The 24,595-nt window shown below is 36.4% G+C and overlaps 1 protein-coding gene across 16 annotated transcripts in view; it reads left to right on the forward strand.

The window, feature by feature from the left end:
* The window catches only part of ep300b (E1A binding protein p300 b), a 44,079-nt gene that overhangs the window by 12,256 nt on the left and 7,228 nt on the right, over positions 1-24,595 (forward strand). For 4 of the 16 annotated variants that reach the window (XM_058770996.1, XM_058770997.1, XM_058770999.1 and 1 more), the window contains exons 9-24: positions 626-743; positions 1,018-1,186; positions 2,141-2,239; positions 2,336-2,424; positions 2,511-2,663; positions 3,786-4,232; positions 5,708-5,935; positions 6,032-6,191; positions 6,883-7,034; positions 10,038-10,277; positions 12,598-12,686; positions 15,511-15,621; positions 15,773-15,829; positions 15,948-16,025; positions 18,628-18,695; positions 18,942-19,092. In XM_058770996.1, the coding sequence (XP_058626979.1) occupies positions 626-743; positions 1,018-1,186; positions 2,141-2,239; positions 2,336-2,424; positions 2,511-2,663; positions 3,786-4,232; positions 5,708-5,935; positions 6,032-6,191; positions 6,883-7,034; positions 10,038-10,277; positions 12,598-12,686; positions 15,511-15,621; positions 15,773-15,829; positions 15,948-16,025; positions 18,628-18,695; positions 18,942-19,092 (2,409 nt within the window). The remainder of the gene's footprint in view (positions 1-625; positions 744-1,017; positions 1,187-2,140; positions 2,240-2,335; positions 2,425-2,510; positions 2,664-3,785; positions 4,233-5,707; positions 5,936-6,031; positions 6,192-6,882; positions 7,035-10,037; positions 10,278-12,597; positions 12,687-15,510; positions 15,622-15,772; positions 15,830-15,947; positions 16,026-18,627; positions 18,696-18,941; positions 19,093-24,595) is intronic. The other 12 variants (XM_058771000.1, XM_058771001.1, XM_058771008.1 and 9 more) reach the window with 9 other exon arrangements.

Below are 24,595 nucleotides of genomic sequence, written 5' to 3' on the forward strand. Positions count from 1 at the left end.
CTAGCTATCAAGGCCACATTTCTCAATTTCAAGTTGATGTACTAAAATAATTAAATAAAAACACTAAAATAAAAATTCAGAAAAACTGTATGGACAACAAAAACTAAAAACACTACAAAATGACGGAAACTTCAACAAAAAGTAAAATGAAAATGGAAAGTACAAAAATAAGTTAATTCAAAATGAATATAAAATCTGTAATAGTCTCACACTATGTCTACACCAGATGCAACAATTATCGAGTCTTGCCGCAACAGCTAAAGCGACCATTGCAAGTAATTTGAACTTTGTGTCAGGACGTCATAAATTGAACGAGGCATCAGTTTACTGTCGGGGATTTGTCGTGTCGCGCTGCACCGCATCCAGTGTAGGCAGCATCACTGATTATAGTGGGTTCTATAATATTTTGTCGCGCCACACGTGTCTCGTGTAGACATGGTGTCAGTGATACCGAAATGGTACTGATACTGATTTATTTGAAATTGCTCCTTGTGAACTCATTCTCCATAAAATGATTTAAAATCCTTATCTAGTAAACACACAAAACTGGATCACACATGGTGCTGTCTAACTTCATGAATTCACTCTGTTACTTAGGTATTTTTCTGTTTGTGTGTGTGAGTAGTGTGCAGGCTATCTTCCCTACTCCAGACCCTGCAGCACTGAAGGATCGGCGGATGGAAAACCTTGTAGCTTATGCTCGCAAAGTGGAGGGCGACATGTATGAATCTGCCAACAGCAGGGTAAGGAAAGGCTTGCACAGTATCATGTCTGTGGATTATATTTGGTAAATATCTAAGTGAATCCACAGAATCACTTGACTCCTCACATTTTACCCATGACGCAGCTAGCGTTGGACAGAGCACTGGAAAACCTCGTCCTAACCAGGCGTGATACGTCCATTAATTTTTCTGTCTTCACTAAAAGCTGCATGAAAAAAAATTTGAACCGAAACATTGTACATGTTTAAAACGATTTATAAGAATGATTGTCCTCGTGAATGTTTAACTTTTCCAGGCGGAGTATTACCACTTGTTGGCGGAGAAGATTTATAAGATTCAGAAAGAGCTGGAGGAGAAGAGGAGAACCAGACTGCAGAAGCAGGGTATGATGCCAGCTCAACCTGGCATGCCCAACAGTGCTCTACCTCAAGCACCAGCTGGCATGAGTCAGGCACAGCCGCCCAGTACGTGCACATACACACCTGCATAATCTGGCCTTAAAGGAACTGTTCACCCTAAAATGAAAATTTAATGAAAATGTACTGATCCATAGGCTATCCAAGCTGTAGATGAGTTTCTTCATTGGAACAGATTTGTTGAAATTTAGCATTTCATCACTTGCTCATCAATGGATCCTCTGCAGTGAATGGGTGCCGTAAGAATGAGTCCAAACAACTGAAATATCACAATAATTCACAAGTAATCCACATGACTCCAGTCCATCAATTCATATCTTTAGAAGTGAAAATCTGTGTGTTTTTAAGAACCAAATCCATCATTAATGCGTTTTAACTTTTAACATGTCGCTTTGGCCAAAATATAAGACCATAATAACACTTCCTCCAATGAAACGGTCTCTGTTGTCCTCTCACATTATAATGCCCTGACATGTCACCAATATCCACCAACTGTTTTGAACTCTTTTCACCTGTAAACAGTGCTCATATTTCATATGCGCATATCTGTGCATATTTTTTTTTTTTCCTCCTGATTCAGACGGGATTACTTTTTCACTGGAGTAAGCAATGTTATGGATGACTTGTATTTTAGCTGGAAGTAACGGTTTAAAGTTAGAAACGTCTTGATGGATTTGTTTATTATAAACGCACAGCTTTTCACTCACGTGGGTTACTTGTGGATTATTGTGTTGCATTTATCAGCTGTTTTGACTCTCATTCTGACGGCACCCATTCACTACAGAGGCTCCATTGGTAAACAAGTGATGTAATGATACATTTCTCCAAATCTGTTCCCATTGTCGTTTACATCTTGAATGGCCTGAGGATTTGTACATTTTCAGCACATTTTCATTTTTGGGCGCACTACACCCTTAAATTTAAACCAAACGTCTTCAAGTACGAACACACGCAGTTAAATCAAATGATGCTGTTTGTGATGGTTGTTCTGGTCTTTCCTAGATGGTCCCCATTCAGATCCGTCCCTAGTTCAAGCCACTGGACCCAATCAGATGGTCAACCGCATGCAGAATCCTGCTGGTATGGCACACTCACTAAATGGTCTGTAGTTGAATTATTATTTTTTTTAAATGTCTACAAATAAATCCCGATTTTTGCGTTTGCCTTTTTTGTAACATTTTTGCAACTCTTGCGCAGGTATGAATCAGTTTGCCCAGGTGGGGATGCAACAGCCAATGGGACAAAGGGCAACGCCGCCCCTGCCAATGGGAGCAAATCTCAATCAGGTAACAACACTTGTGACCTGAAGAGGGACAACTAATTTAACTGATTTAAGTGTTTATTTAAGCCTTTATTGTGTTTTTTTTTTTAGATGGGTATGCAGGGAACACCTCGAATGACTCAACCCAACGTACCCCAGTTACAAAACCAGTACATGCAGAACCAGTTTTCAGGCACAGGTGCCGGACTGGGCCAGGGTGCAGTTGCCCTGAACCAACCTGCAGGGCAGGGAGCCATGTCACAGGTCAGCTATTAAAACACATTCATACCATATTACTCTGCACAGCTTGTTGTCTCTAATGCATCTAATATGAATTGTCTTTTGGTGGCTAAAAGAGTGAAAGAAAATATGAATGACTAATGTAAATGAATGACCAATTTTAGGAAAAAGTACTGTTTAAAGAGATTTAAGCATTACATTTAGCATAATTTAAATTGCCTTATTAAAACCCATTTTGTTCATTGTTAAGACATGTATCTTGGTTTCTTTGTGTATGTTTTAGCAGCTGAGTGATAAGTTGGTATTACTTGATTGTGCTCATAAATGTTAATAAAACTTAATTTTAAGTAATACTTGATGTAAATGGTGATTTTAGTGACATTTAAAAAAATAAATATATATATACATTATACTTTTATTAAGCAAGAATGTATTAAACTGATCAAAAGTGACAGTAGACATTTATAGGGTTGCAAAAGATATACATTCTGAAAAAAAAAGTATCATGGTGTAAACAAAAATATCAATCAGCACAACTGTTTAAATGAGCATAAGAAACTTAAAAAAAAAACCTTTAAATATATACATTATATTAAAAGAAATATCAAAAATGTAGTAACGTCAAACTAAACGTAACGTAAACGTAATATATTCAACAAAAATATTTGGGCCAAACAACAGTACAGTAAAAAGAAATCTAGTAATAAATATTATTATTATTATTATTATTATTATTATTATTATTTTAAAAATTTCCACTGATGGTTCTTCACTGAAGAAACCCGAGTTATATAATTGCACACATTTATATATGCTAATATACATAGAAAATTTTAAATATTTTTCTGAAACATTTTAAAATTGTAAAACCAAAAAACATTCTAAAACACATAAGCCACATAAATCGCTGAATCAGTTGAACAGATTCTTTGAAATGGACAGAAATTATTAGTGAAACAAGAAGCAGCCATTAAAGAGTCTTCAGGAAACTGAACAAACTTAAGATCACCGCAGTATTCACAATATGTAGTGTTACATCACCAATAAAACTATCAGGAATATGTTGTAAATATTTAATACATTACCCAGCCCTCGATGTATAGCAATAACACCCAGTCTCATTTTTTTAATCTTTTTCTCTCTCAGAATCAAATGCCCACTCCACCATCGCTGGCAGTCAGAAGTCCAGTAGCTCAAACCCAGACAGCAGTCTCAGGCTCCGCAGCCTCTGCCGGCCCTCAGGGGCCTCCGTCCAACCCTCCACAGCCCGGACTGCACACGCCCTGTCCTCCCTTACGCCAAAACTCCCCTTCTCCTGCACGCAGCCTCACCCCTACCCCTGCCCCGCACCAAACGCCCCCGCAGTTGCCGGGTAACCAGACCCCCCAGCCCCACACCCCAACGTCTTCGACCACTATGGCCCCACCTGCAACGCAGCTGCCCCCGATGGCACAGGGGGTGGGCTCCGAAAAAGCCAGTCAGCTCCAGCAGCCATCGCATGGGGGCGGAGCTGCTGGAGGCCCCCAAACAGGGCTAGCGTCATCTGTGCCTTCCCAGAATGCGCACGGGCTTTGTGTACACCCACGTACTCCTGTGAGTATCACAATCAAGAATGTGTTTGTTTGAGGTGTTTTTGCTTATACCTTCACATCGACACGGAAGAGCTTCCAGTGAATTTAGAGCCCTATGATGAAACATATGGAATCATAAAAATGGAGTTTACAGTATAATGCGAATTGTCATGGAATTTGGCAAAATTTGGATGAATAAATCAAAAGCAGGGCTGTGTATTTAATCAATGAATAAATCATGTCTTTGAATATTAAAGCACAAAAAGACTGCCATTTAAATGTGTAGTCTACATGTTCTGCATGTCTGTGTGAATGAAAATATATTTCTAAGTAATAATACAGTTAATTACAACATTAATTTTAGAGTATTACATTTATTTATTTATTTTTTTTGTCTGTTTTAATTTAAACCGTGAACCTTTGTTGTGCAGGACTGTTTGCCACAAATGAAAGAAATTGTTGAAATTGAAATTAATTTAATTCATATAATTTCATTTCATTTAAAAAAAAACTAAATTATTGAAGTTTTATGCATTTGTTTGACGTTTTTGGTAATGGTTCCAAAAAAATAACAATGAAAGATTTTCTGAAAGAATAAAACTATTTTAAAATGCCCTATTTATAAAATTAAAGTAAAAATGATTAAATTGAGTTTTTATGAATTCAAATGATTAGTCATTGTTTTTGATTATTACCTAATGTATTTAATTAAACCATTAAACTGAATCCAGAAAAATGAAATGGGAAAAGATAAAACTAATTTCATATGGTCTGATGAATTTCTCTGTTTTGTTTGTCTGCTTTGGAACTCTGTCACAATTCGCTTGATTGTGATGACGCAAAATAAACAAAAACGCACAGGGTTGATAGAAGAATGGAACACCGCAAACAAGCCCAGCATGAAAGCTCTCTTAATCTAATATTTCCTTCATATTCTTTATTTGTATTGCTGTTTTTTTTTTTTTTTTTTTGACATTTGTTTTTTTGGCTTTCCATAGACTGTTCTGTATTAGGCGTTTCCTGCTGACTGTTATTTCTCATTGGCTGCTCTCTCATTCAGACACACATTTCTCTAGTTTCTGTAACTTTTTTATTTGCTGTTCCTTTTGTTTGCCATTGGCTGCTGTTTTTTTTTATAGACTGTTCCTTCAGATTTTTGGTTGCCATTGGCTGTTTTGTCTTATTTGATCTCTATTTGATCCTAAGCTATTGTTTTTTTGTTTATTTTTTAATTATTTATTTTTTGTAGCTGTTCCTCCTGGTTTTTGTTTGCTGTTGGCCTTCCTCCTGATTTGTTTCTTATTTAGCCAATTTCTCTGTTATGTTTCTTTAACTTTTCATTGGCTGTTCTCTCTATCTGCTGTGCCTTGTTGGCTGTTCCTCCCTCATTTTGTTTGTTTACTCTTCTCTTAATCAGCGGTTTTTATTGGTTGTTCCTTCTTGTTTTTGTTCGCCATTGGTCGTTCTCCTAATCTGCTGTTCTTTTCCACCCCTCAGCTATCCCAGAAGTCATCTCTTACGGCGGACGGTCAGGCCTCAACTCCTGCCTCGGACAGCAGTGCTGACCCCAGCTCGCAGCTGACATCATCCGAGCCCACCGCCCCACTCGACCCCAAAACTGAGGTCAAACAACAGGAAGACGACGATGAGAATGAGACCGAGGATAAGGCCTCAGGGAAAATGGCTGCCATGAAGACTGAGATTAAGACTGAAGAGAAACCAGAGGTGAGTCGGAAAACTATACATCTGTTAATGTATAGTATTTCAGTCTGTATTTCAATTCTGTCTCTAACCTTATTTTGATTGATCTGCAACATAAAGAAGGAGGAGCCTGCAGGCAATGAATGTAAGACCGAGCCAATGGAAACATCTATTGGGTCGACAGCCGAGGACAAGAAGCCGGAGGTCAAAATCGAACCCAAAGAGGAAGAGGCTGCGGGAACCAACAGCACTCCCGCAAACACACAAAGCAAGAAGAAAGGTAAAACAAACTAACGCACACATTCATGGAGACCTTTTATATGAAAATTTTTGTCCTTTAAGGTGTTGTGTTTTTTTTCAATGTAAAAATACCTTTTTCTATGAAGATATAATGTTCTGGGAAAAAATCCATTGGTAGACCATCCCGGAGAAGTTAAACCTGAAGCTTTTTGTAGGCTATGTCTCCATTTTATAACTGATTGTCATTCTCGATGCTTCTAAGTACACAATTTTGTCTTTTTGTCTGATTTTCAAATGATCAAAATGTGTAATGTGATCAATTTGATAGATTAATTGTGGTTTATAACTGTTAAAAATGTTTTTTCAACAACAAGATTTTCTGATTGTGTTTGGTTAGTGGCACAGAAATCATGTTTCACCTTTAATGACCCTGCAGATGTTCTTATATAATTTGCACACAGTCATTAACCAAAGCATCTTACAACATGCAATGGTTTTGCTGTTATTTTATATTGTGATTTAAATGTATATGGTGCTAAATGTAGGGAAAATCATGAGTTCTCATTGCATGAAATCTACTAATTCTGATCTAGAATCGGCAGGTGCTTGTTCCTTCCTCAGTTTAATATGAAGGACAAACACTGCTTTGAAATCAATACTCATCATTTTCATATGAATATGTGCCTGATTCTTGACTCCGCTGCTACCTTTATTTCCTTCCTCTCCATCAGTCTTTAAACCTGACGAGCTCCGCCAGGCTTTAATGCCCACTCTGGAAGCTCTGTACAGACAGGACCCAGAGTCGCTGCCCTTCCGGCAGCCGGTGGACCCCCAGTTACTGGGAATACCCGTACGTATTCGAACTAGTAACAAAACTAACCTGGTAAGGGCCTGCGCTGGCACGCATTACGCTACAAAACCTAGCACTTTTCAGTTCTAGTCTCATTATTATTATTATTATTATTATTATTATTTTTTTTTTTTGTTTGTTTTTTTCCTTTACCCCCTCTCTTTCTTTCTTCTGCCTGCTGTTGTGTACATTGTGTTTGGACGTGAGAGAGACGTTGCAAGCTTGCTTCTGTAGCGTTTCTGTCAGAAAACATGAGTGAATAAAAGGCAGCGCAGACTATGAACATCTGTTCTTGTGCTTTGTGTCTTCATCTTGTCAAAACATAGACAGAAAATTATGTTAGACCATATTCAAATCAGGAAAATTTAAAGCTGAAGTTTGTGATTTGTTTTGAAATTAAAACCCTGAATTAATGTGCTGAGCCATTTTTTATAATAATTTTTTTTGACCAGCCCAACGCCACAACTGTGACTCAACCAATGGTGTTTGGCAAGTCTGGGATGTGTTTGGGCAACAAATAGTTTTTAAAGATTTTTATAAACTAGTTATGTTGCTAATGCCAGAGATTACACACTTAAGCTATAAATTAGTTTTATTTACGCAATGTATTTAAACTGAGAATTGTAGTTTTAAGATTATATCAAATTGGAACTAACATTTTATTTAATGATAAAACAGTTATTTGGTGAAAATGAACTGGTACTTCTAACTAGTTCATTTTGAATGTTCAGTTGGCATTAAGTCTTAAATGTTGCTGGTTGGTGGGCTTTAATAAAATGAAATGGCTCTGAAAGATCTCTCAGTCTGCGCTGGCATTATTTTCTGCATTTAGTATCTTTTTTTTTTTTGCTCTCATCTGCTTAAACTCCATGTACTTCATTATCTTAACCTGAGCTTCAAACCATTGCACTTGTTTTATTTTGCCATATAATATCCTCATTCTTTAGTTTATCATCATTCCCCAGAGTTTTATCAATAACCAGCATTGCAGATGAAATTTTACTGATTGTATAATTGGTATAATTTTACTGACGAGTACAACTCTTTCATTTACATTAAGGAGACACATTTCTTCCACTGATTACTGTGTTGTATGATGGGATCAGTTAATTTGGATTCTTACAAAGTGGCGAAAATTAAAATGAGTTTCCTGCTTTTCTGGTTATTTTGCTGCTTTATCAGTGGTTTGTTTGGATGAGGCACCGGCCCTATTTAAGGTGTGACAAGCAAACATTACAGACAAAGAGAGAGAGATGTTTGACCTCAAAATTGAAGAGTCTTAAGTTGAACAAAATATGTATAAAACTTAAAAGTCATAATTTATTGGTCAAACGGTAAACCCTGAAAATGAAAAATAATTGGGTTTGTTCACTCTCTTCACTGGTCTAACTGTTTGTTTGAAACGCCTCAGTTTGTCCTGGCATTGTGTCGTCCCCATCGTATCTTCTCAAAGAACGCATATGGTCGTGTAAACACAGATGAGGGGGCCATTATTGTAATCACTGTACATATTCATATTTTAATGTATGGTTCTGTAGATCTGTCAGTTGCCAGGCACCCTGCAGAGTCTCAAGATCTAAGATATTTTGATGTGGCCCAAAACCTTCATCTAAATTTCCCTAAAAACAAAAGTTTTGATAAAGAAACACAAGTTAGTTCCAAATAATTTGACTCTGTCACACACAACCTGAATACGGTGGGGTTGACACCTGAAGGACTGTATTTCTCCTGTGCCTTTGACTTGTGCTGTTGGACTGTAAAGAAGCCAGTCCAGCTGTGCTTTGTGGTGTAAACGCTCATAGTTATGCTGCTGTAATTTAATATCACCCCGCTTGTACTCACCTCAGCTTACTGTACCCTAAATGCTAACCCTGCCAACATCACCCTATGAAACCTCAGTTTATTTAGATTTTTTGGCCAAATGGATTCATTCCTCCACATGTGATATTATTCTACCAAGCCTGGATTTAAAATTAGTAAATGTTTTCTTAAATACAGTTTCCAAGCTAAAAATAATGACAGAGCATAATAATAAATTACAGTCATAATGGTTAACAAGTTAATATTATGAAGAAATGCTGGGCTCATTTCACCCCAAAATCAAAAGAAAAACAATAAATTATATTTTGCATAAAGCTTATTTTTAGGACCTTTTTTTTTTGCATTGTAGCATCATTGTGACAGTTCAAAGACATTTAATGTCTTCATTCTTTTAAAATTTATATTAATAATAATATTAATTGTTAAAGTAATTATAATGATGAGGATAAAAAATATAATAATACTAGTTATCATTATGGTAACACTTTACAATAAGGTTCCATTTGTTAACTATATAATCTTATATATATATATATATGTGTGTGTGTGTGTGTCAAATCAATGAAGTATTTTCAAATCAAGATAAACAGTGTTTTTTTGTTGTTAGTTTAACCAATGTGGTTAACTAATGTTAACAAACGGAACCTTTGGAAAGTGTTATTTCAAATCATAAATTCATTACTGCAAATGTTTTCAAACATATACTTACTGTTGTATTTTTAGTAATATTTCATTAGCATTGGAGGGTTAATTGTCATTAATAAAGTTTAATTGTCATGAATTTTAAAGACAATGCAAAATCTGAAAGGTCTTAAAAATGAGCTCAAAATGCAAAATATAATTTTCTTGGCATTTCTTGAATGCGATTCAGCCTACTATCTGATCATATTATGTTCATATACTTTTGCCCACCCCAGTTCATCAGTAGATGTCTGCCATCATTGCTGCTGGCCCTGAGATTTGTGTGTGTATTTGTGTGTATGGGAGAACAAGAGAGAAATAGGGTACAGAATTGAGCGAGGCAGTGGGAGTCTGTTACGTTTTTCTCTGTTTGTGCATGTGAACCTCTTCTACAGCGCTCAACATTGTCCCCCTGCACCCTCTTCTCTCCCCCTGACTCTCAACCCGCCGGGCCGCCGTCCCTCGCTCTGTCCGACTGCAACTCCATTTCACCTGATGTTGAACTTCATCTGCGCTCTGGACTCCGTTCTCCAGGACTACTTTGACATAGTGAAAAACCCCATGGACTTGTCCACTATCAAGCGTAAGCTGGACACGGGTCAGTACCAGGAGCCCTGGCAGTACGTGGACGACGTGTGGCTGATGTTCAATAACGCCTGGCTGTATAACAGGAAGACGTCACGGGTGTATAAATACTGCTCCAAACTGGCTGAGGTGTTTGAACAGGAAATAGACCCTGTCATGCAGGAGTTGGGCTACTGCTGTGGAAGGAAGGTGAGCCGTGTGTGTTTGTTGGTTTGGTTTTCTTTACTAATAAGTTTAATAAAAGGAATGTGGTTCAACCCATCAGATTTCACTGGTTTTAAAGTAACCAAAATATACTACTATAATATTTAACTATTTATATAATAATAATAATAATAACAATTTCAGCAAACAGTATATTGAGTGCCTTAAAAGTATGTTTAGATACTTAATAATATGACGACGAAGAATGATAATATACTTACTTAACAATATAACTATTATGATTATAACAGTTTCAACAAACAGTATAGTTAGTACCTTAAATGTATGTTAAATACTACTTCTTAAGAATAATTATAATGTACTACCATTATAATGCCAAACTAATTTAACAATAGAACTGTTGTTATTATTATTATTGACGACAACAACAACAACAACAACAATAATAATAATAAATATAGCTGCAATATATAATGGGGGTGAATCATTTTTGTTGTTGTGAGCCAAGGATTACAATGATATAAGACACCTGAGTCTATGACAAACGGTCTAGGAGTTATGAGCAGTTTTGTGTTTTTTTTTTTTGTTGGCTGTAGCACTCCTTATTGTCCGATTGGGATGAATCTTTGTCAGGTTCTCCCCAAATTGAGCTCTGTCATTTGGCCAAGTTTCTTACGGTTTTATGGCAGAAAAATAATAATAGTAAAAATCCTAACAATTACAATAGGGTTTCAGCACTATGTGCTTGAACCCCTAATAATGCCAGCAAGCATGTTAAATATGTATTAAAAATACAAATATTATGTATTTAGAAGAATAATTATAACACAATACCATATAATACCAAACTTATTTGTATTAAATGAAATTATTTTTTTAAAAGATATTCTATTTAGAATTATAATATACTACCATATAATACAAAACTTAATTAAACAACATGTGACCCTGGACCACAAAACCAGTCTTAAGTCACTGGGGTATATTTGTAGCAATAGCCAAGAATACACTGTATGGGTCAAAATGATTGATTTTTCAATAGTATATTAAGTAAAGATCATATTCCATGAAGATATTTTGTAAATTTACTACTGTAAATATATCAAAACGTCATTTTTGATTAGTAATATGGGTAACACTTTACAATAAGGTTCATTAGTTAACAACATTAGTAAATATGAACTAAGAATTAACAATACTTCTACAGCATTTATTAATCTTAGTTAATTTCAGCATTTACTAATGCATTATTAAACTCACAAGTTGTTTGTTAACATTAGTTAATGCACTGTGAACTAACAATGAACAACTTTATTTTCATTAACTAACATTAACAAAGATTAATAAATAGTGTAATAAATGCATTGTTCATTGTTTGTTCATGTTAGTTAATGCATTAACTAATGTTAATAAATGACACCTTATTGTAAAGTGTTACCGTAATATGCATTAAGAATTCATTTAGACAATTTTAAAGGCGATTTTCTCAATATTTAGATTTTTTTACACCCTCAGATTCCAGATTTTCAAATAGTTGCATCTCGGGCAAATAGTTGTCTGATCCTAACAAACCATACATCAATGCAAAGCTTATTTATTCAGCTTTCAGATGATGTATACATCTCAATTTCGTAAAATTGACACTTAAGACTGGTTTTGTGGTCCAGGGTATTATTATTATTATTATTGTTATTGTTATTATTATAAGTCTTTTTTAGCAAACAGTATAGTTAGTATCTTAAATGTATGTTAAATACTGCTGCTACTTAAGATGAATTATAATGTACTACCTTATAATACCAAACTTATTTAACAATAGAACTGTTAATAAGAATAATTCCAGCAAGTATGTTAAATGTTTTGTTAAATATGTATTAAAATACTTTATTTATTTAGAAGAGTTGTAATTTCACCATATAATACCATACGTTTTTGTATTAAATATTAAATGTTAATATACAACATTTATTATTGTTTTATTATTATTATTATTATTATTATTACCACAACAGCAATGCAAGTTAATACTTGTCGTAAATGTATGCTAAATATGTATTATTATAACTACTACTACTTGTTGTTGTTGTTGTTTTTGTAGTTTTTTTTTTATTATTTTTTATTAAACAATAAGAAATGTCATGTCATATTACTGTTTTTATGTAAAAAAGCAGGAAAACACTTATAACAGCGTTTTTACCACAGTTAAGTTGTAGTATTTGGCACATTATGAAGTACATTGTGGTTTCTTGCTAAAACTAATGGGATATTGCTACCCCACTCTCCTCTTCCTCTCTTTCTCTCTTTTTTAATCCCTCTATAACGTTACCTATTTTTCTTCTTTCAGTTGGAGTTTTCTCCTCAAACTCTGTGCTGCTATGGCAAACAGCTGTGTACCATCCCTCGAGATGCTGCATACTTCAGTTATCAGAACAGGTCAGTATTATACACACTATATCCACTGTATTATACACACTATATCAGGGGTGTCCAAACTACGGCCCGCGAGGGATTTTTAAAAATGATACAAATCTGCAGAGGTGGGCAAACTATGGGCGTTTTCATCCAGCCAGTGAGGCAGTTGGTCCAAAATAGCGAAGTTGATGCAATATCAGTACAATCCAATAGATGGCGCTGTAGCCTGTAGTGAATATAACACCTGGTTTACACCGTAGTGCTGGAGCTGATCGAGGCTACTCGAATCAATGCTTGTGTTTACACCAGCTACGCCGCGGCACGTTTCAAAAACCTAGTCTATTTTTGACAAATACAAAATGTGCTTCCTTCTGTTTTTCACACACGTTTATGAAAATGGATATAGTACTATTTTTTTTTTCTAGATTCTAAATTGCGTTTTTTTTTTTTTTTTCATCTGAAACGTGTTGTGATTTCCAAGGCGACTTGAAGCAAACAAGGCTAAGCACAAAGCGCGCACATTAGGATTGATAACGAACGACAAGTTGCTAGAAAATGCACTCACACACTAGTTTCAGTTTCGCTTTAAATATTTAGGCTGGGAGTTTATAATATATATTTATATTGAATGCCACTATAACTTGTTTGTTTTTTACTTATATTTTCATTATTTTTTTCTATTCTGAACACTGCTAAATTTACAGGATTTTTTTTGTGGAGTGTTGGGAATATACATGTTTCTAATATTTGTAAACGTTTTGTTTATTTTACATTATTTCTGAATGAAATGATAAAATGCATCTTGCACATCAATTGACTTGTAGGCAACACCAATGCACCTTATCTATGTCATAAAGTGCTCGTGAAAAAATAGTACAAGTATACATACAGTACAGTAGTAAGTGAGTGTCGATTTTAGAATAATAAAAAAAATCAAAGCTTCATTTGTTGTAAACATATTATGCGGCCCCTCACTTAACATGGAAAACTTGATGTGGCCCTCGAGTCAAAAAGTTTGCCCACCCCTGCACCGTATCCACTCTACACACAGTCACTCGCACCCATAGCTTAATACTGTGCAGTACAGCCACTAAAATACAGAGTTATCAAACCTATTAGCGTAAGAATAACCACTTGAAAGTTCAATGAGTCTATATTATGCATACAAACAGAAGCAAGTTATTGAATTCATACGAATAGTTATATCACAGTGAATGTGGCCTGATGGGTAATTGCCTGACCCCATCAGGCATGTCGTCACACTATTGTAGATCATTTGCATTTCAGCCTAAAATCAATTTCATGTTGCCTGGCAGCCTTAAAAGCTCTGCTATAAAGCGGCCCAGTGCTAGAATGAAGTATTATGAAAGCTGTTTGTTTTCTGAACACTTTAATAGTACTTCACTACATTGTGTATTTGTATGTAAAAAGATCGAGGTGAGTATTTTTAAAAGCTCTGTTTTCATGTGCTTTGTAAAAATGTAAACGCTGTTCTGCTATGAGCACATATTTCCCACATCAGGGTGTTGTTGAATTTCAGGCCTGTTGATTTGACTTTCGGTGGCAAAATAGACCACATTTCACATCTCTGCTCTTTTTCTGATTTTAAACGGCCATTTTAAAGAGGGTCTGCATTTTTGACTCCAGTTGTGTTTTGACGTTTTGTTGGTGTACTGACAATTAACAGGTGTGTTGGCAAGTATTTGTGTTGATTACCTCAGTTGGTAGCTACAAGCACAAAATAACAAAGTGCTAATAAGGAAGCACCAAAACGACTGCGGTGCTCTTCCTCTAATGTGTTAGTGAAAATCATTGCCAGTTTTCTGAGTTACGTCCTAGATCCGAACAGCTAAATTCTTATTCGCATTGGCTGGCAAAGACTTTCACCAGAATCAGAGATTTCGGCGTAAACAAACTAGGGTTGTGCAAAGCTTAAGATTTGGTATAACTTTGGCAACCTTAGACTTAATCTGAACCTTACTTTCATTATATAAAGAGGCTACATAAAACATGTCAAGTCACAATGTTGTGATGCCTTTAAGCTGCATTTCAATAAAGAATTTTGTAAAATGGTAATGTCAGATATCAATGGTCCTTCATTTGCTTTATGCAAGGAACATTATTTTTAGGGTAAAATATGACCTGGATGTGTTTAATGAGATTCACCCAAAAGTACAGTATTTCAAAATCGGCTAAGACTTCATTCATGCTGCCAACTACAGGGCGTACTAACTGTTGATCTGTCACACGTTGTTTTAGTAGCGAATCTTGGGACCCTCTTTAAAATGTCCTGAAAGGATGATGGGTCTCTGTTGCTCCTGTTCTCATTCTTCTCATCAGTTCGTTCACTCAGTCCATTGTTGTCCCTCGCTTCTCTGGGCGTCACGGTTGCTTTAGAGCTCAGCAGACGCGAGGGAGACCGTCTGTGCTTTTGCCTCGGCTTCCTGCTCTCTCTTTTGGTTTAGTTTTCTTCTTCTACATCTGACCCACCCCTCCACCTGTCCAACACGTAGCTCTTTGTCCCTCATAACGGTTTTGTTTCTCACACTTTTTTAAAATATTCATTCTGCCCTCCTCCTCCCCCCCTTCCCTTTCTCTCCCTCCTTTTTTAACGCTTGTGATGTCTGCATTGGCCTGCTTTGATGTGACCAATCATCCGCTCCGAAATTTACACGCAACCAATCAATCAATCTGCCCACACAAAAAACCTGCTTCATGATTGGCTGCTCCCGGCGACGAACCTGCCTTCTCCTGTGTGCCTGTCTCCTGGCCTGCCCTGCCCTGATTGGTGGCTGCTTCCACGTGCCCTCACTGTGATTGGCTGTGCTCTTGGCGAACGGTCTAGTTCACCCAAATATGGGCTTCTTGCTGACAGGTACCACTTCTGTGAGAAGTGTTTCAACGAAATCCAAGGGGAGAATGTATCCCTGGGGGACGATCCAACCCAGCCTCAAACGTGAGTAACCGTCTAAATGTTTGTGTTTTGATCTTCTCTTTCATTGTTATTGTTGTGATGCTATTCCTCCGGAGAGCGTTCGTTCAGTGATTCTCATGACCCACTCGATTGGGCGGCTTCCTCCTCTCTGTGTCTCGTTTCCTCTCCTCAGGTCCATCAATAAAGATCAGTTTCAAAGGAAAAAGAACGACACCCTCGACCCTGAACTGTATGTACATATTTTCTCTGTCCAAATGTGTCATCTCAGTTTGCTTGTTCTGAAGCTTTAGTCAAGGCCTGGATTTGCTGCCATCGTCTGATCTTTGTTTTCTGATTTTTCTTTACAGACTGCTGGAATGTGCCGATTGTGGTCGAAAAATGCATCAGATATGCGCTCTGCACAATGAGACGATATGGCCGTCGGGGTGAGCTAGTTTTATTTGAGCACACTTCTATTTGACACATTCTAGTGCATAATAGGGTTTAAAAAATGGAGTGTTAGTGAATGTAAGGCCTTACCTGAGAAAGTGAAACTTAATATAAAGTTAGCCATAATATATTTTATATGAGGTTTGCCGGGTTTTTCCTGTTAAATACAACCCTGATTCATGAATTTAAAGCAACAAATATACATACCAGTGGTGTGCAGTGGTGTTCTGAAATGAGGCGGTAAAGTCCTGTGTCGAGTGAATATACTTTTCTCACAGACATCACTGGAACTTTTGTAGTTCGGTCGGATATGTCAAAAACAAGTAAGCAAAACAATGCACAAGTTACTTAACGGTAGGGAGGGAGAGAGCGCGCGCGCACTTCTGTGATCTTTATTGATGTTCGCTCACATAGCATGCATCACTTGGATTAAAACTGAATCGTAAATATAAGACAATTTATAGGGGCATTCACTATAAAATACATTTATTTTCAACCTTAAGCATACACGACTTTCTGGCGAAAGTGAAACTAGCAGCCTGTGTGAAATGCGCTAGGCTGTACTGTCCCTCTCATTCTGCACCAGTACAAATACGTGCGCACGTTGTGCATGTTTTGCTTGCTTCATGAGTGTTTCTGCATTAGAAAGAAAAGCAAAGAAAAATGCGACTTCTATTTCTGAAAATATCACAGTTAGGAGATTTATAACGAGTGGTTCCCTGCATTATTACAGCAAAACGCGTGATTTTAGCAGCTCTAATGCAATTGAATTAAACATGATGTACCATAGAGCAAAAAAAAAAAGAACAGTGAAAGTAACAAAAACTTGTAAAATACATTTTAATGTGCATAATTAAGTGTGAAAATAATCGAAGGATATACAGTCAAACCAAAAGTTATTCAGAGACCAAATATAATTTTTGATATTTTGTGGGTGCAGGACACTATAGTTAATTTATGTAAGTGAGGATAGCAAAATAAAGTAAACTGTGACCATATTATATCCAAAAATTCTTCATACAGTGGACTACCAATAAAATTGATACAAATTTGGAACCAAAAATTATTCAGACCGAGTCTGGGAAAAAAACTGAAGTTCTGGTTTGCATGCTCCTGCTTGACAGCATGCCCAGGAGACTACAGGCTGTCATTAAGGCTAAGGGTTGCCTGACAAAGTATTGATAGTTGTGTAAATATGGTCATACTAACAGCTGTCTGAATAATTTTGTTAAAGTTATCTGATATTATCGAGCTGAATTTGTTCTGACACAGTTTAACTCTGAGTTCTTGTTATATTTTACTACCATAAACTATAGCGAATAAACTGTGAGACGTGAGAAATGTTGAAGGTGTCTGAATAAATTTTGGTTTGACTGTATCTATTTGATAAATTAAGTTAAACAACTAACATTATACATACTCTTTTGGTTTCTGTACCCAATATTTAAAAAATTTACAAATGCAATGAAAATATCGGTATCGATACTCTGTATCGACAAGTACCAAAAATAAAAGTATCGGTATCGGGCGAGTACTGGAAAAAGTGGTATCGGTGCATCCCTACCTAAAAGTATGTACTCTTTTTGTGAAGAAAAAGTACATACTTTTGAGTATGTAGCAGAATAGTAGGCACGCTTTGGGACATACTACTTGGTCATAGCTGCGTCTTTAACTGACGCTTTGTTGCTTAGTTACGTGCATCCTGTAACTGTTTAAACTGCCCTGTCAATCATCTTGTCACAGTTAACATCGTCCACATTTCGTTTAATTTGATTTCCTACGGTGTTGGAGAGAAATGAAGAGGCACATCGCGGGTCTATCATGCTGAAAACTCTGCTCATGTGTTTGCATAATGATGCATTTTAAAAGTTAATGACCAAACGTATCATTATTATAAAAGTTCACAGTGTTGCTACAGATGAAATATAACATGGATAACATTAAATAATTATTTTTTCATCAGGTTAGGCATTGATTATTTATCACTCATATCCCTTTCTCTACCTGTCGGTCACTGCCTCCTCTCACATGACTTTTCCCCCATTCATTCTCAATCAACCGCACACTTATGTTAAAACTCAGTGGGCTCAGGAGAGGCTAGAGAGAGACGCGGACTCCCGCTGTAGCTTTACCTGCTGGTGTCGCTGTTGGACAATGTTTATCCAAAAAAAAAAAAAGTGATTTATACACTCTTTTTTTAATGTCATATTTTGTAATAATTGTGTTTTTATTTTTGTACTATTTTTTTTTTTTTTTTTTTTTTTCTCTTCTAATGTTTTGAGGAGGCACTCCCTCCCTTGCCTCCTCAGAAGAAACGCCCAGACAGACACAGACACACACACACAGATATATATGCATTAATAAAAGATATATCCATCCTTCTAATTAATGGTCAAATTAAAAAATGTAAACGTCTTTCAGAGCTTTGTGACAATTTGAGCTACTGTAAATATGGAAGACATAGGACAACTTGATGTCCTTTGTTACTACTACTTCTTGATTATTACTGTTCTGTCTTGTATCTGTAAATGCAGAGTTAACCGTATATACAGAGATGTAACGCTCTGTTTCCAAATATCCTGCTCTGTCTTCAATCAGGTTTGTTTGTGATGGATGTCTGAAAAAGGCCAATGCAACAAGGAAGGAGAATAAATACAGTGCAAAGAGTAAGTAGAAAAGGAAAAAATTCCTTTTGTTTAACTTTTTTGAGTATAGAATTCCATGCCTGGCTAATGAGAATCAAGCATTTCTGAGAGCCGTGTAATAAGATTTAATGGCAGATCTTAAGAGTGAATATGCCGTGTTGCACTGTTTTATGTTAACGAATTGTCATAATGTATTTTAAAATGCTATAATTGCATTTATATTGCATTGGATTTTAAACTCCCTGCTTTTCTTTCTCCTTATTCCAGGGCTTCCTCAGACAAAGCTTGGTATCTTCCTGGAGACAAAAGTGAACGAGTACCTGAAGCGCCAGAGTCATCCCGAAACCGGTGATGTCACCATCCGTGTGGTTCACGTCTCTGATAAAGTGGTGGAGGTCAAACCTGGCATGAAGTCCAGGTGAGGGACAGTGCAGAATATTCTGAAATATTGTTTTTCCTTTTAAGGTTCGGGGACTTTGAATTTGGAACTGTTTGCTTCATTTCTTGTGACTAAATTGTCCTTGTGATTATTATGAAACTTAACAATGGCCCATAACCTTACATGCAGTAATAGACTTGTTAACATAATGATTTCATTATTGAAGGTCATCAAATAGATGTTGTAGTAGGCATTTACTATTGTACACCCTAACCGGTGTTATGTTAGTATTATTTATACACTATTATAGGTGCATCTCAATAAATTAGAATGTCGTGGAAAAGTTCATTTATTTCAGTGATTCAACTAAAATTGTGAAACTCGTGTATTAAATAAATTCAATGCACACAGACTGAAGTAGTTTAAGTCTTTGGTTCTTTTTAATTGTGATGATTTTGGCTCACATTTAACAAAAACCCACCAATTCTCAACAAATTAGAATATGGTGACATGCCAATCAGCTAATCAACTCAAAACACCTGCAAAGGTTTCCTGAGCCTTCAAAATGGTCTCTCAGTTTGGTTCACTAGGCTACACAATCATGGGGAAGACAATCATTGACACCCTTCACAAGGAGGGTAAGCCACAAACATTCATTGGCAAAGAAGCTGGCTCTTCACAGAGTGCTGTATCCAAGCATGTTAACAGAAAGTTGAGTGGAAGGAAAAAGTGTGGAAGAAAAAGATGCACAACCAACCGAGAGAACCGCAGCCTTATGAGGATTGTCAAGCAAAATCCATTCAAGAATTTGGGTGAACTTCACAAGGAATGGACTGAGGCTGGGGTCAAGGCATCAAGAGCCGCCACACACAGACGCGTAGAGGAATTTGGCTACAGTTGTTGTATTCCTCTTGTTAAGCCACTCCTGAACCACAGACAACGTCAGAGGCGTCTTACCTGGGCTCAGGAGAAGAAGAACTGGACTGTTGCCCGGTGGTTCAAAGTCCTCTTTTCAGATGAGAGCAAGTTTTGTATTTCATTTGGAAACCAAGGTCCTAGAGTCTGGAGGAAGGGTGGAGAAGTGTTAAGTCCAGTGTTAAGTTTCCACAGTCTGTGATGATTTGGGGTGCAATGTCATCTGCTGGTGTTGGTCCATTGTGTTTTTTGAAAACCAAAGTCACTGCACCCGTTTACCAAGAAATTTTGAAGCACTTCATGCTTCCTTCTGCTGACCAGCTTTTTAAAGATGCTGATTTCATTTTCCAGCAGGATTTGGCACCTGCCCACACTGCCAAAAGCACCAAAAGTTGGTTAAATGACCATGGTGTTGGTGTGCTTGACTGGCCAGCAAACTCACCAGACCTGAACCCCATAGAGAATCTATGGGGTATTGTCAAGAGGAAAATAAGAAACAAGAGACCAAAAAATGCAGATGAGCTGAAGGCCACTGTCAAAGAATCCTGGGCTTCCATACCAGTACATATACAATAAATGAACATACTTTCCAGAAGGCCAACAATTCACTAAAAATGTTTTTTTTATTGGTCTTATGAAGTATTCTAATTTGTTGAGATAGTGAATTGGTGGGTTTTTGTTAAATGTGAGCCAAAATCATCACAATTAAAAGAACCAAAGACTTAAACTACTTCAGTCTGTGTGCATTGAATTTATTTAATACACGAGTTTCACAATTTGAGTTGAATTACTGAAATAAACTTTTCCTCGACATTCTAATTTGAGATGCACCTGTATAGTATATGAGATTGATATTATTGTTATTTTGGATTACCTTTTTATTTTTATATTTTCATCTTCATTTCAGGTTTAGTTTGTTTAAAGTCATTTATGCGACTGTTTTCTTTTTTTAATATTTGTATTTAGATTTAATTTAATTCAGTTTTAGTAATTTCTTTGTTAGTTGCCAAAGCAGCATTTAATTTTCATTCGTTTTGAAGTTTGTTTTTCATTTAATATTTTTATTTACATTTTCAGATTTATTTGTCGAAAAACTAATTTGAATAGATTTAATTTCAGTTTTAGTTAACAATAGTGTTGTCATGGTACCAAAATTTCTGTATTCGGTACCGATACCAGTGAATATCCACGGTTCTCTGTACCAATTTCGGTACCAAAGCAAAACACAGAAACATGCTAAATAAAAAAATAAAAAACACTATTTTTATTAATAAAGTCAAAACAAAAATAAAATGTAAAAAAATCAATGTTATTCTTTATGCTTATTTAAAATTGTGTTTCTTAGTTTTTCAAGTATGGAAAACCGTAAACAAGTTTCACCCAAATTTAATTGGTCTTTTAATTAATGAAATTGAAACACTTTTTATTTTCTGGTAAATAAAGGGGATTTACTATTGCTATTACTAAATATTCTGTGAATTTACTTACTAAAAAAATAAAAAGTTTTATTAATTTTTTAAACAGTAGTAGTAGTAGTAGTATCACATACAATTCTACCAAATAATAGTAGCCTAATATATTTCGTGAATACCTTTTAAATTTCTGTGTGTATATGATATGACGCTGGTTTAGTTTACTCAAATCAAACGGTAAAATGCTCGTGAAGTGATGCTCAGAGCAGTTCTGGAGATGTTGTTTATGTATTTATGTCCTCATTTAGACGGCAGATGCTGAAATCACAGCGAGCGTCACACGCGCTTCAGTGTATGTAGTAAACAAAACCGCGCGTCTCTGCCATTCACTCACTCGTAGAACATGCAGGATTCGTATTTGAATCAACTTTTGCGGCTTAATATTTACAGATACTAGTCCATATCGCGATTTGATTTAAGTGTAATGACCTACTTTTGATTAATTCATCCAAACCTTGACAAATTCCATGACATTCCGTGTTAAACTGTAAATTCCGTTTTTAAACTAGGTTCCGCGATTCCGTCCGCGTTTTCTGCATCGCGGAAATCATAGGGCCGTATGCGTCAAGAACCGGGTTCTCTGTACCACCGGTACTTAAAAAAACCTGGTATCGTGACGTTTTCATTTTTTTTAGTACCGACTTTGTACCGACGTACCGGGTCTTTTGACAACACTACAATAGAGTAACACTGTTTATCTTCAAACGTTATTTGTGGCCTTCCGTAGCTTCTGGTCATAAATGGTAAAATTAAGATGCTCTATTTTGTCAAGAAACCATTTTGAGGGGGAAGTGTTTCCAAGGAAATTGCAGCACTATGCAATTCATATGCACATGAACGACTATTACAATGCATGAATCAAACTCTCTTGGAATTCCCACGCGTTTTCCATATATGTTTAAAATTATATCTATGTATGTGGGCAGATGAATTGCTCACAGTAAACAATAACATCTTCATCTTGCTTGCACTCAAGTGCAGTATCTCAGAGGAGACAGTTTACGCATCACTGTTGCACTTTGGGATGCTTTTTCACTCACATTTGTAGTCAATCTCATTGCTTTGTTGCTCATTTGCATAAAGTAAAACTGTTCTAAACTTTGGACATGACTGCATTGTATCACCATCAGTCGCTGTTGTGTAAATAGTAGGGATGTCAGTTTTCTATTATTTCCATGATCGATCGTCGTTTAAATTAACGATCAATTAATTGATAATTATGGTTAACCTTAGTGTAAAATTGAAGTGGCATATAGTCACCTGCATGACAGGATATGCCAATGCCACTCAAAACGCCAGCTTCCTTGCACGAATTAAAGGGGTTTTTAGTCTAAATAAAAGGCTAGAAGGACTGCAAAATGAATGGATGTGATTATGATCATTTGATATAATGAAGAGAGCACTTTTTTTTCTCATGCTGAACAACAATATTTAATGTATCTGCATTACTGTATGGGTAGGTTTAGGGTTGGGGTAGGTGTAGAGATTAATAAAACAATCTAATAGGTAGAAAAAATGATTTATTGTTGGTTTCCGGTAGCTGTATCCCTTCTAGCCACAGCCACAACATAATTACTGTATTTGCATTATTGTAAGGGTAGGTTTAGGGTTGTGGTAGATGTAGACATGCTGCTGCGGCAAAACACACTGCTGCTCACATGAAACATTTTTAATGTGAGTATTATGACATAAGTGAGGTACAAAGCTTTGTTTATAAGAGAAATAATGGGTTAGCAGGCAAATGTTACATCGTGACCATGCTTTTGCATTCATGCTGTCCGATACATTTAAATCCATATGTGGCTTTGTTTTGTTGGTTGTATACAAATTTTATAATTAGTGGTGGGCATAGATTAATTTTTTAATCTAGATTAATCTCACTGTAATCTTGGAATTAATCTAGATTAAAATGGCTCATTTGAATTCTGCCAAGTAGATAAGTAAACAACTAGCAGTCATCAAGAATTTAATATTGATAATAACATTGAAGACATTGTATGATTATTCCTTAAAGATAAGGTTTTAATAGTTTTAGTAGTAGTAGCCTATTACGTTCTGCCCAATGTCTTCAAGTGAAACCGAACTTTTATTTTGACGGGTTGCCGTGAGGATAGTTTTTCTCAAATGAAACGCTCGAGTGCTCGTGAAGTGACTCTCAGAGCAGTTCTGGAGATGTTGTTCATGTATTTATGTCCTCATTTAGTGAGACGACAGACGTTAATATCGCTGCAAGCGGTACGCGGTCTTCTGTATGAGTAGTGAACAAACCCGTGCGTCTGCGCCATACATTAACACAGACACACACAGAAGTCATATTTAAATAGACGTTTTGCGGCTTAATATTTACAAATAGGAGTGGGAGTGTGCCCACTTGTGTGTGCGCTTACGTTAGTTTGTGTGTGTGTGTGTGTGTGTGTGTGCGTGTGCGAACCGGGGCGGAACTCCGCTGTGCGCGCGATACAGAGAGCGCGACCATGTAACGTAGAGACAGAAATGACTTGCCGATTTCCATTGGCTTCTTAAAAATAAATTTCCCCTGAAGCAAACCCGGCGGCTTCATAGCTGCATCCATGTTAGCACGCATACACACAGGTTCGAAGACTCGTTCTCGCCCCCTACAGTGCAATCGGCTAGGTATACATCCGCGCTAAAATATCGAGGTGAAAGTCATCATAGCTTGCGTAGTATAGACCCAGCTCCCAACCCAACTTTGAGAATAGATTAACGGCGATATTTTTTTTATCGCCCGATAAGAGTCTCACGTTAACGCAGCACGTTAACGCCGATAACGGCCCACCACTATTTATAATATTTATTGTTTCTTTTCCCAAGTCTCACCCTCTAATTTCGCAGGTTTATTTCATTGTCGTTTACTTTTAATGACTGTTTTCGCATCTCTTACTGTGGTAAGCGTGGGGGGAAATTAAAGATTTCATGGCCGTGAATTAAGAATTTGTTCCTATGACTTAATTCATTCCCTCATTTTAGTTAAATCATGGGTTTTCTAGGGAACAAATATGAAACATGGACAGTGGTCACAAATTAACAAGTTGTAGGAATGAATTATCTGCAGCCCTGTCAAAGCGCAGAGCCCGATACGAAATATTTATCTGCGGAAATTATAATTAAACATGACTTAGTTACTACATTTCGAT

This window comes from Onychostoma macrolepis, chromosome 03 (genome assembly GCF_012432095.1).
Source record: "Onychostoma macrolepis isolate SWU-2019 chromosome 03, ASM1243209v1, whole genome shotgun sequence".
In the NCBI taxonomy this organism is placed as follows: Eukaryota; Metazoa; Chordata; class Actinopteri; order Cypriniformes; family Cyprinidae; genus Onychostoma; species Onychostoma macrolepis.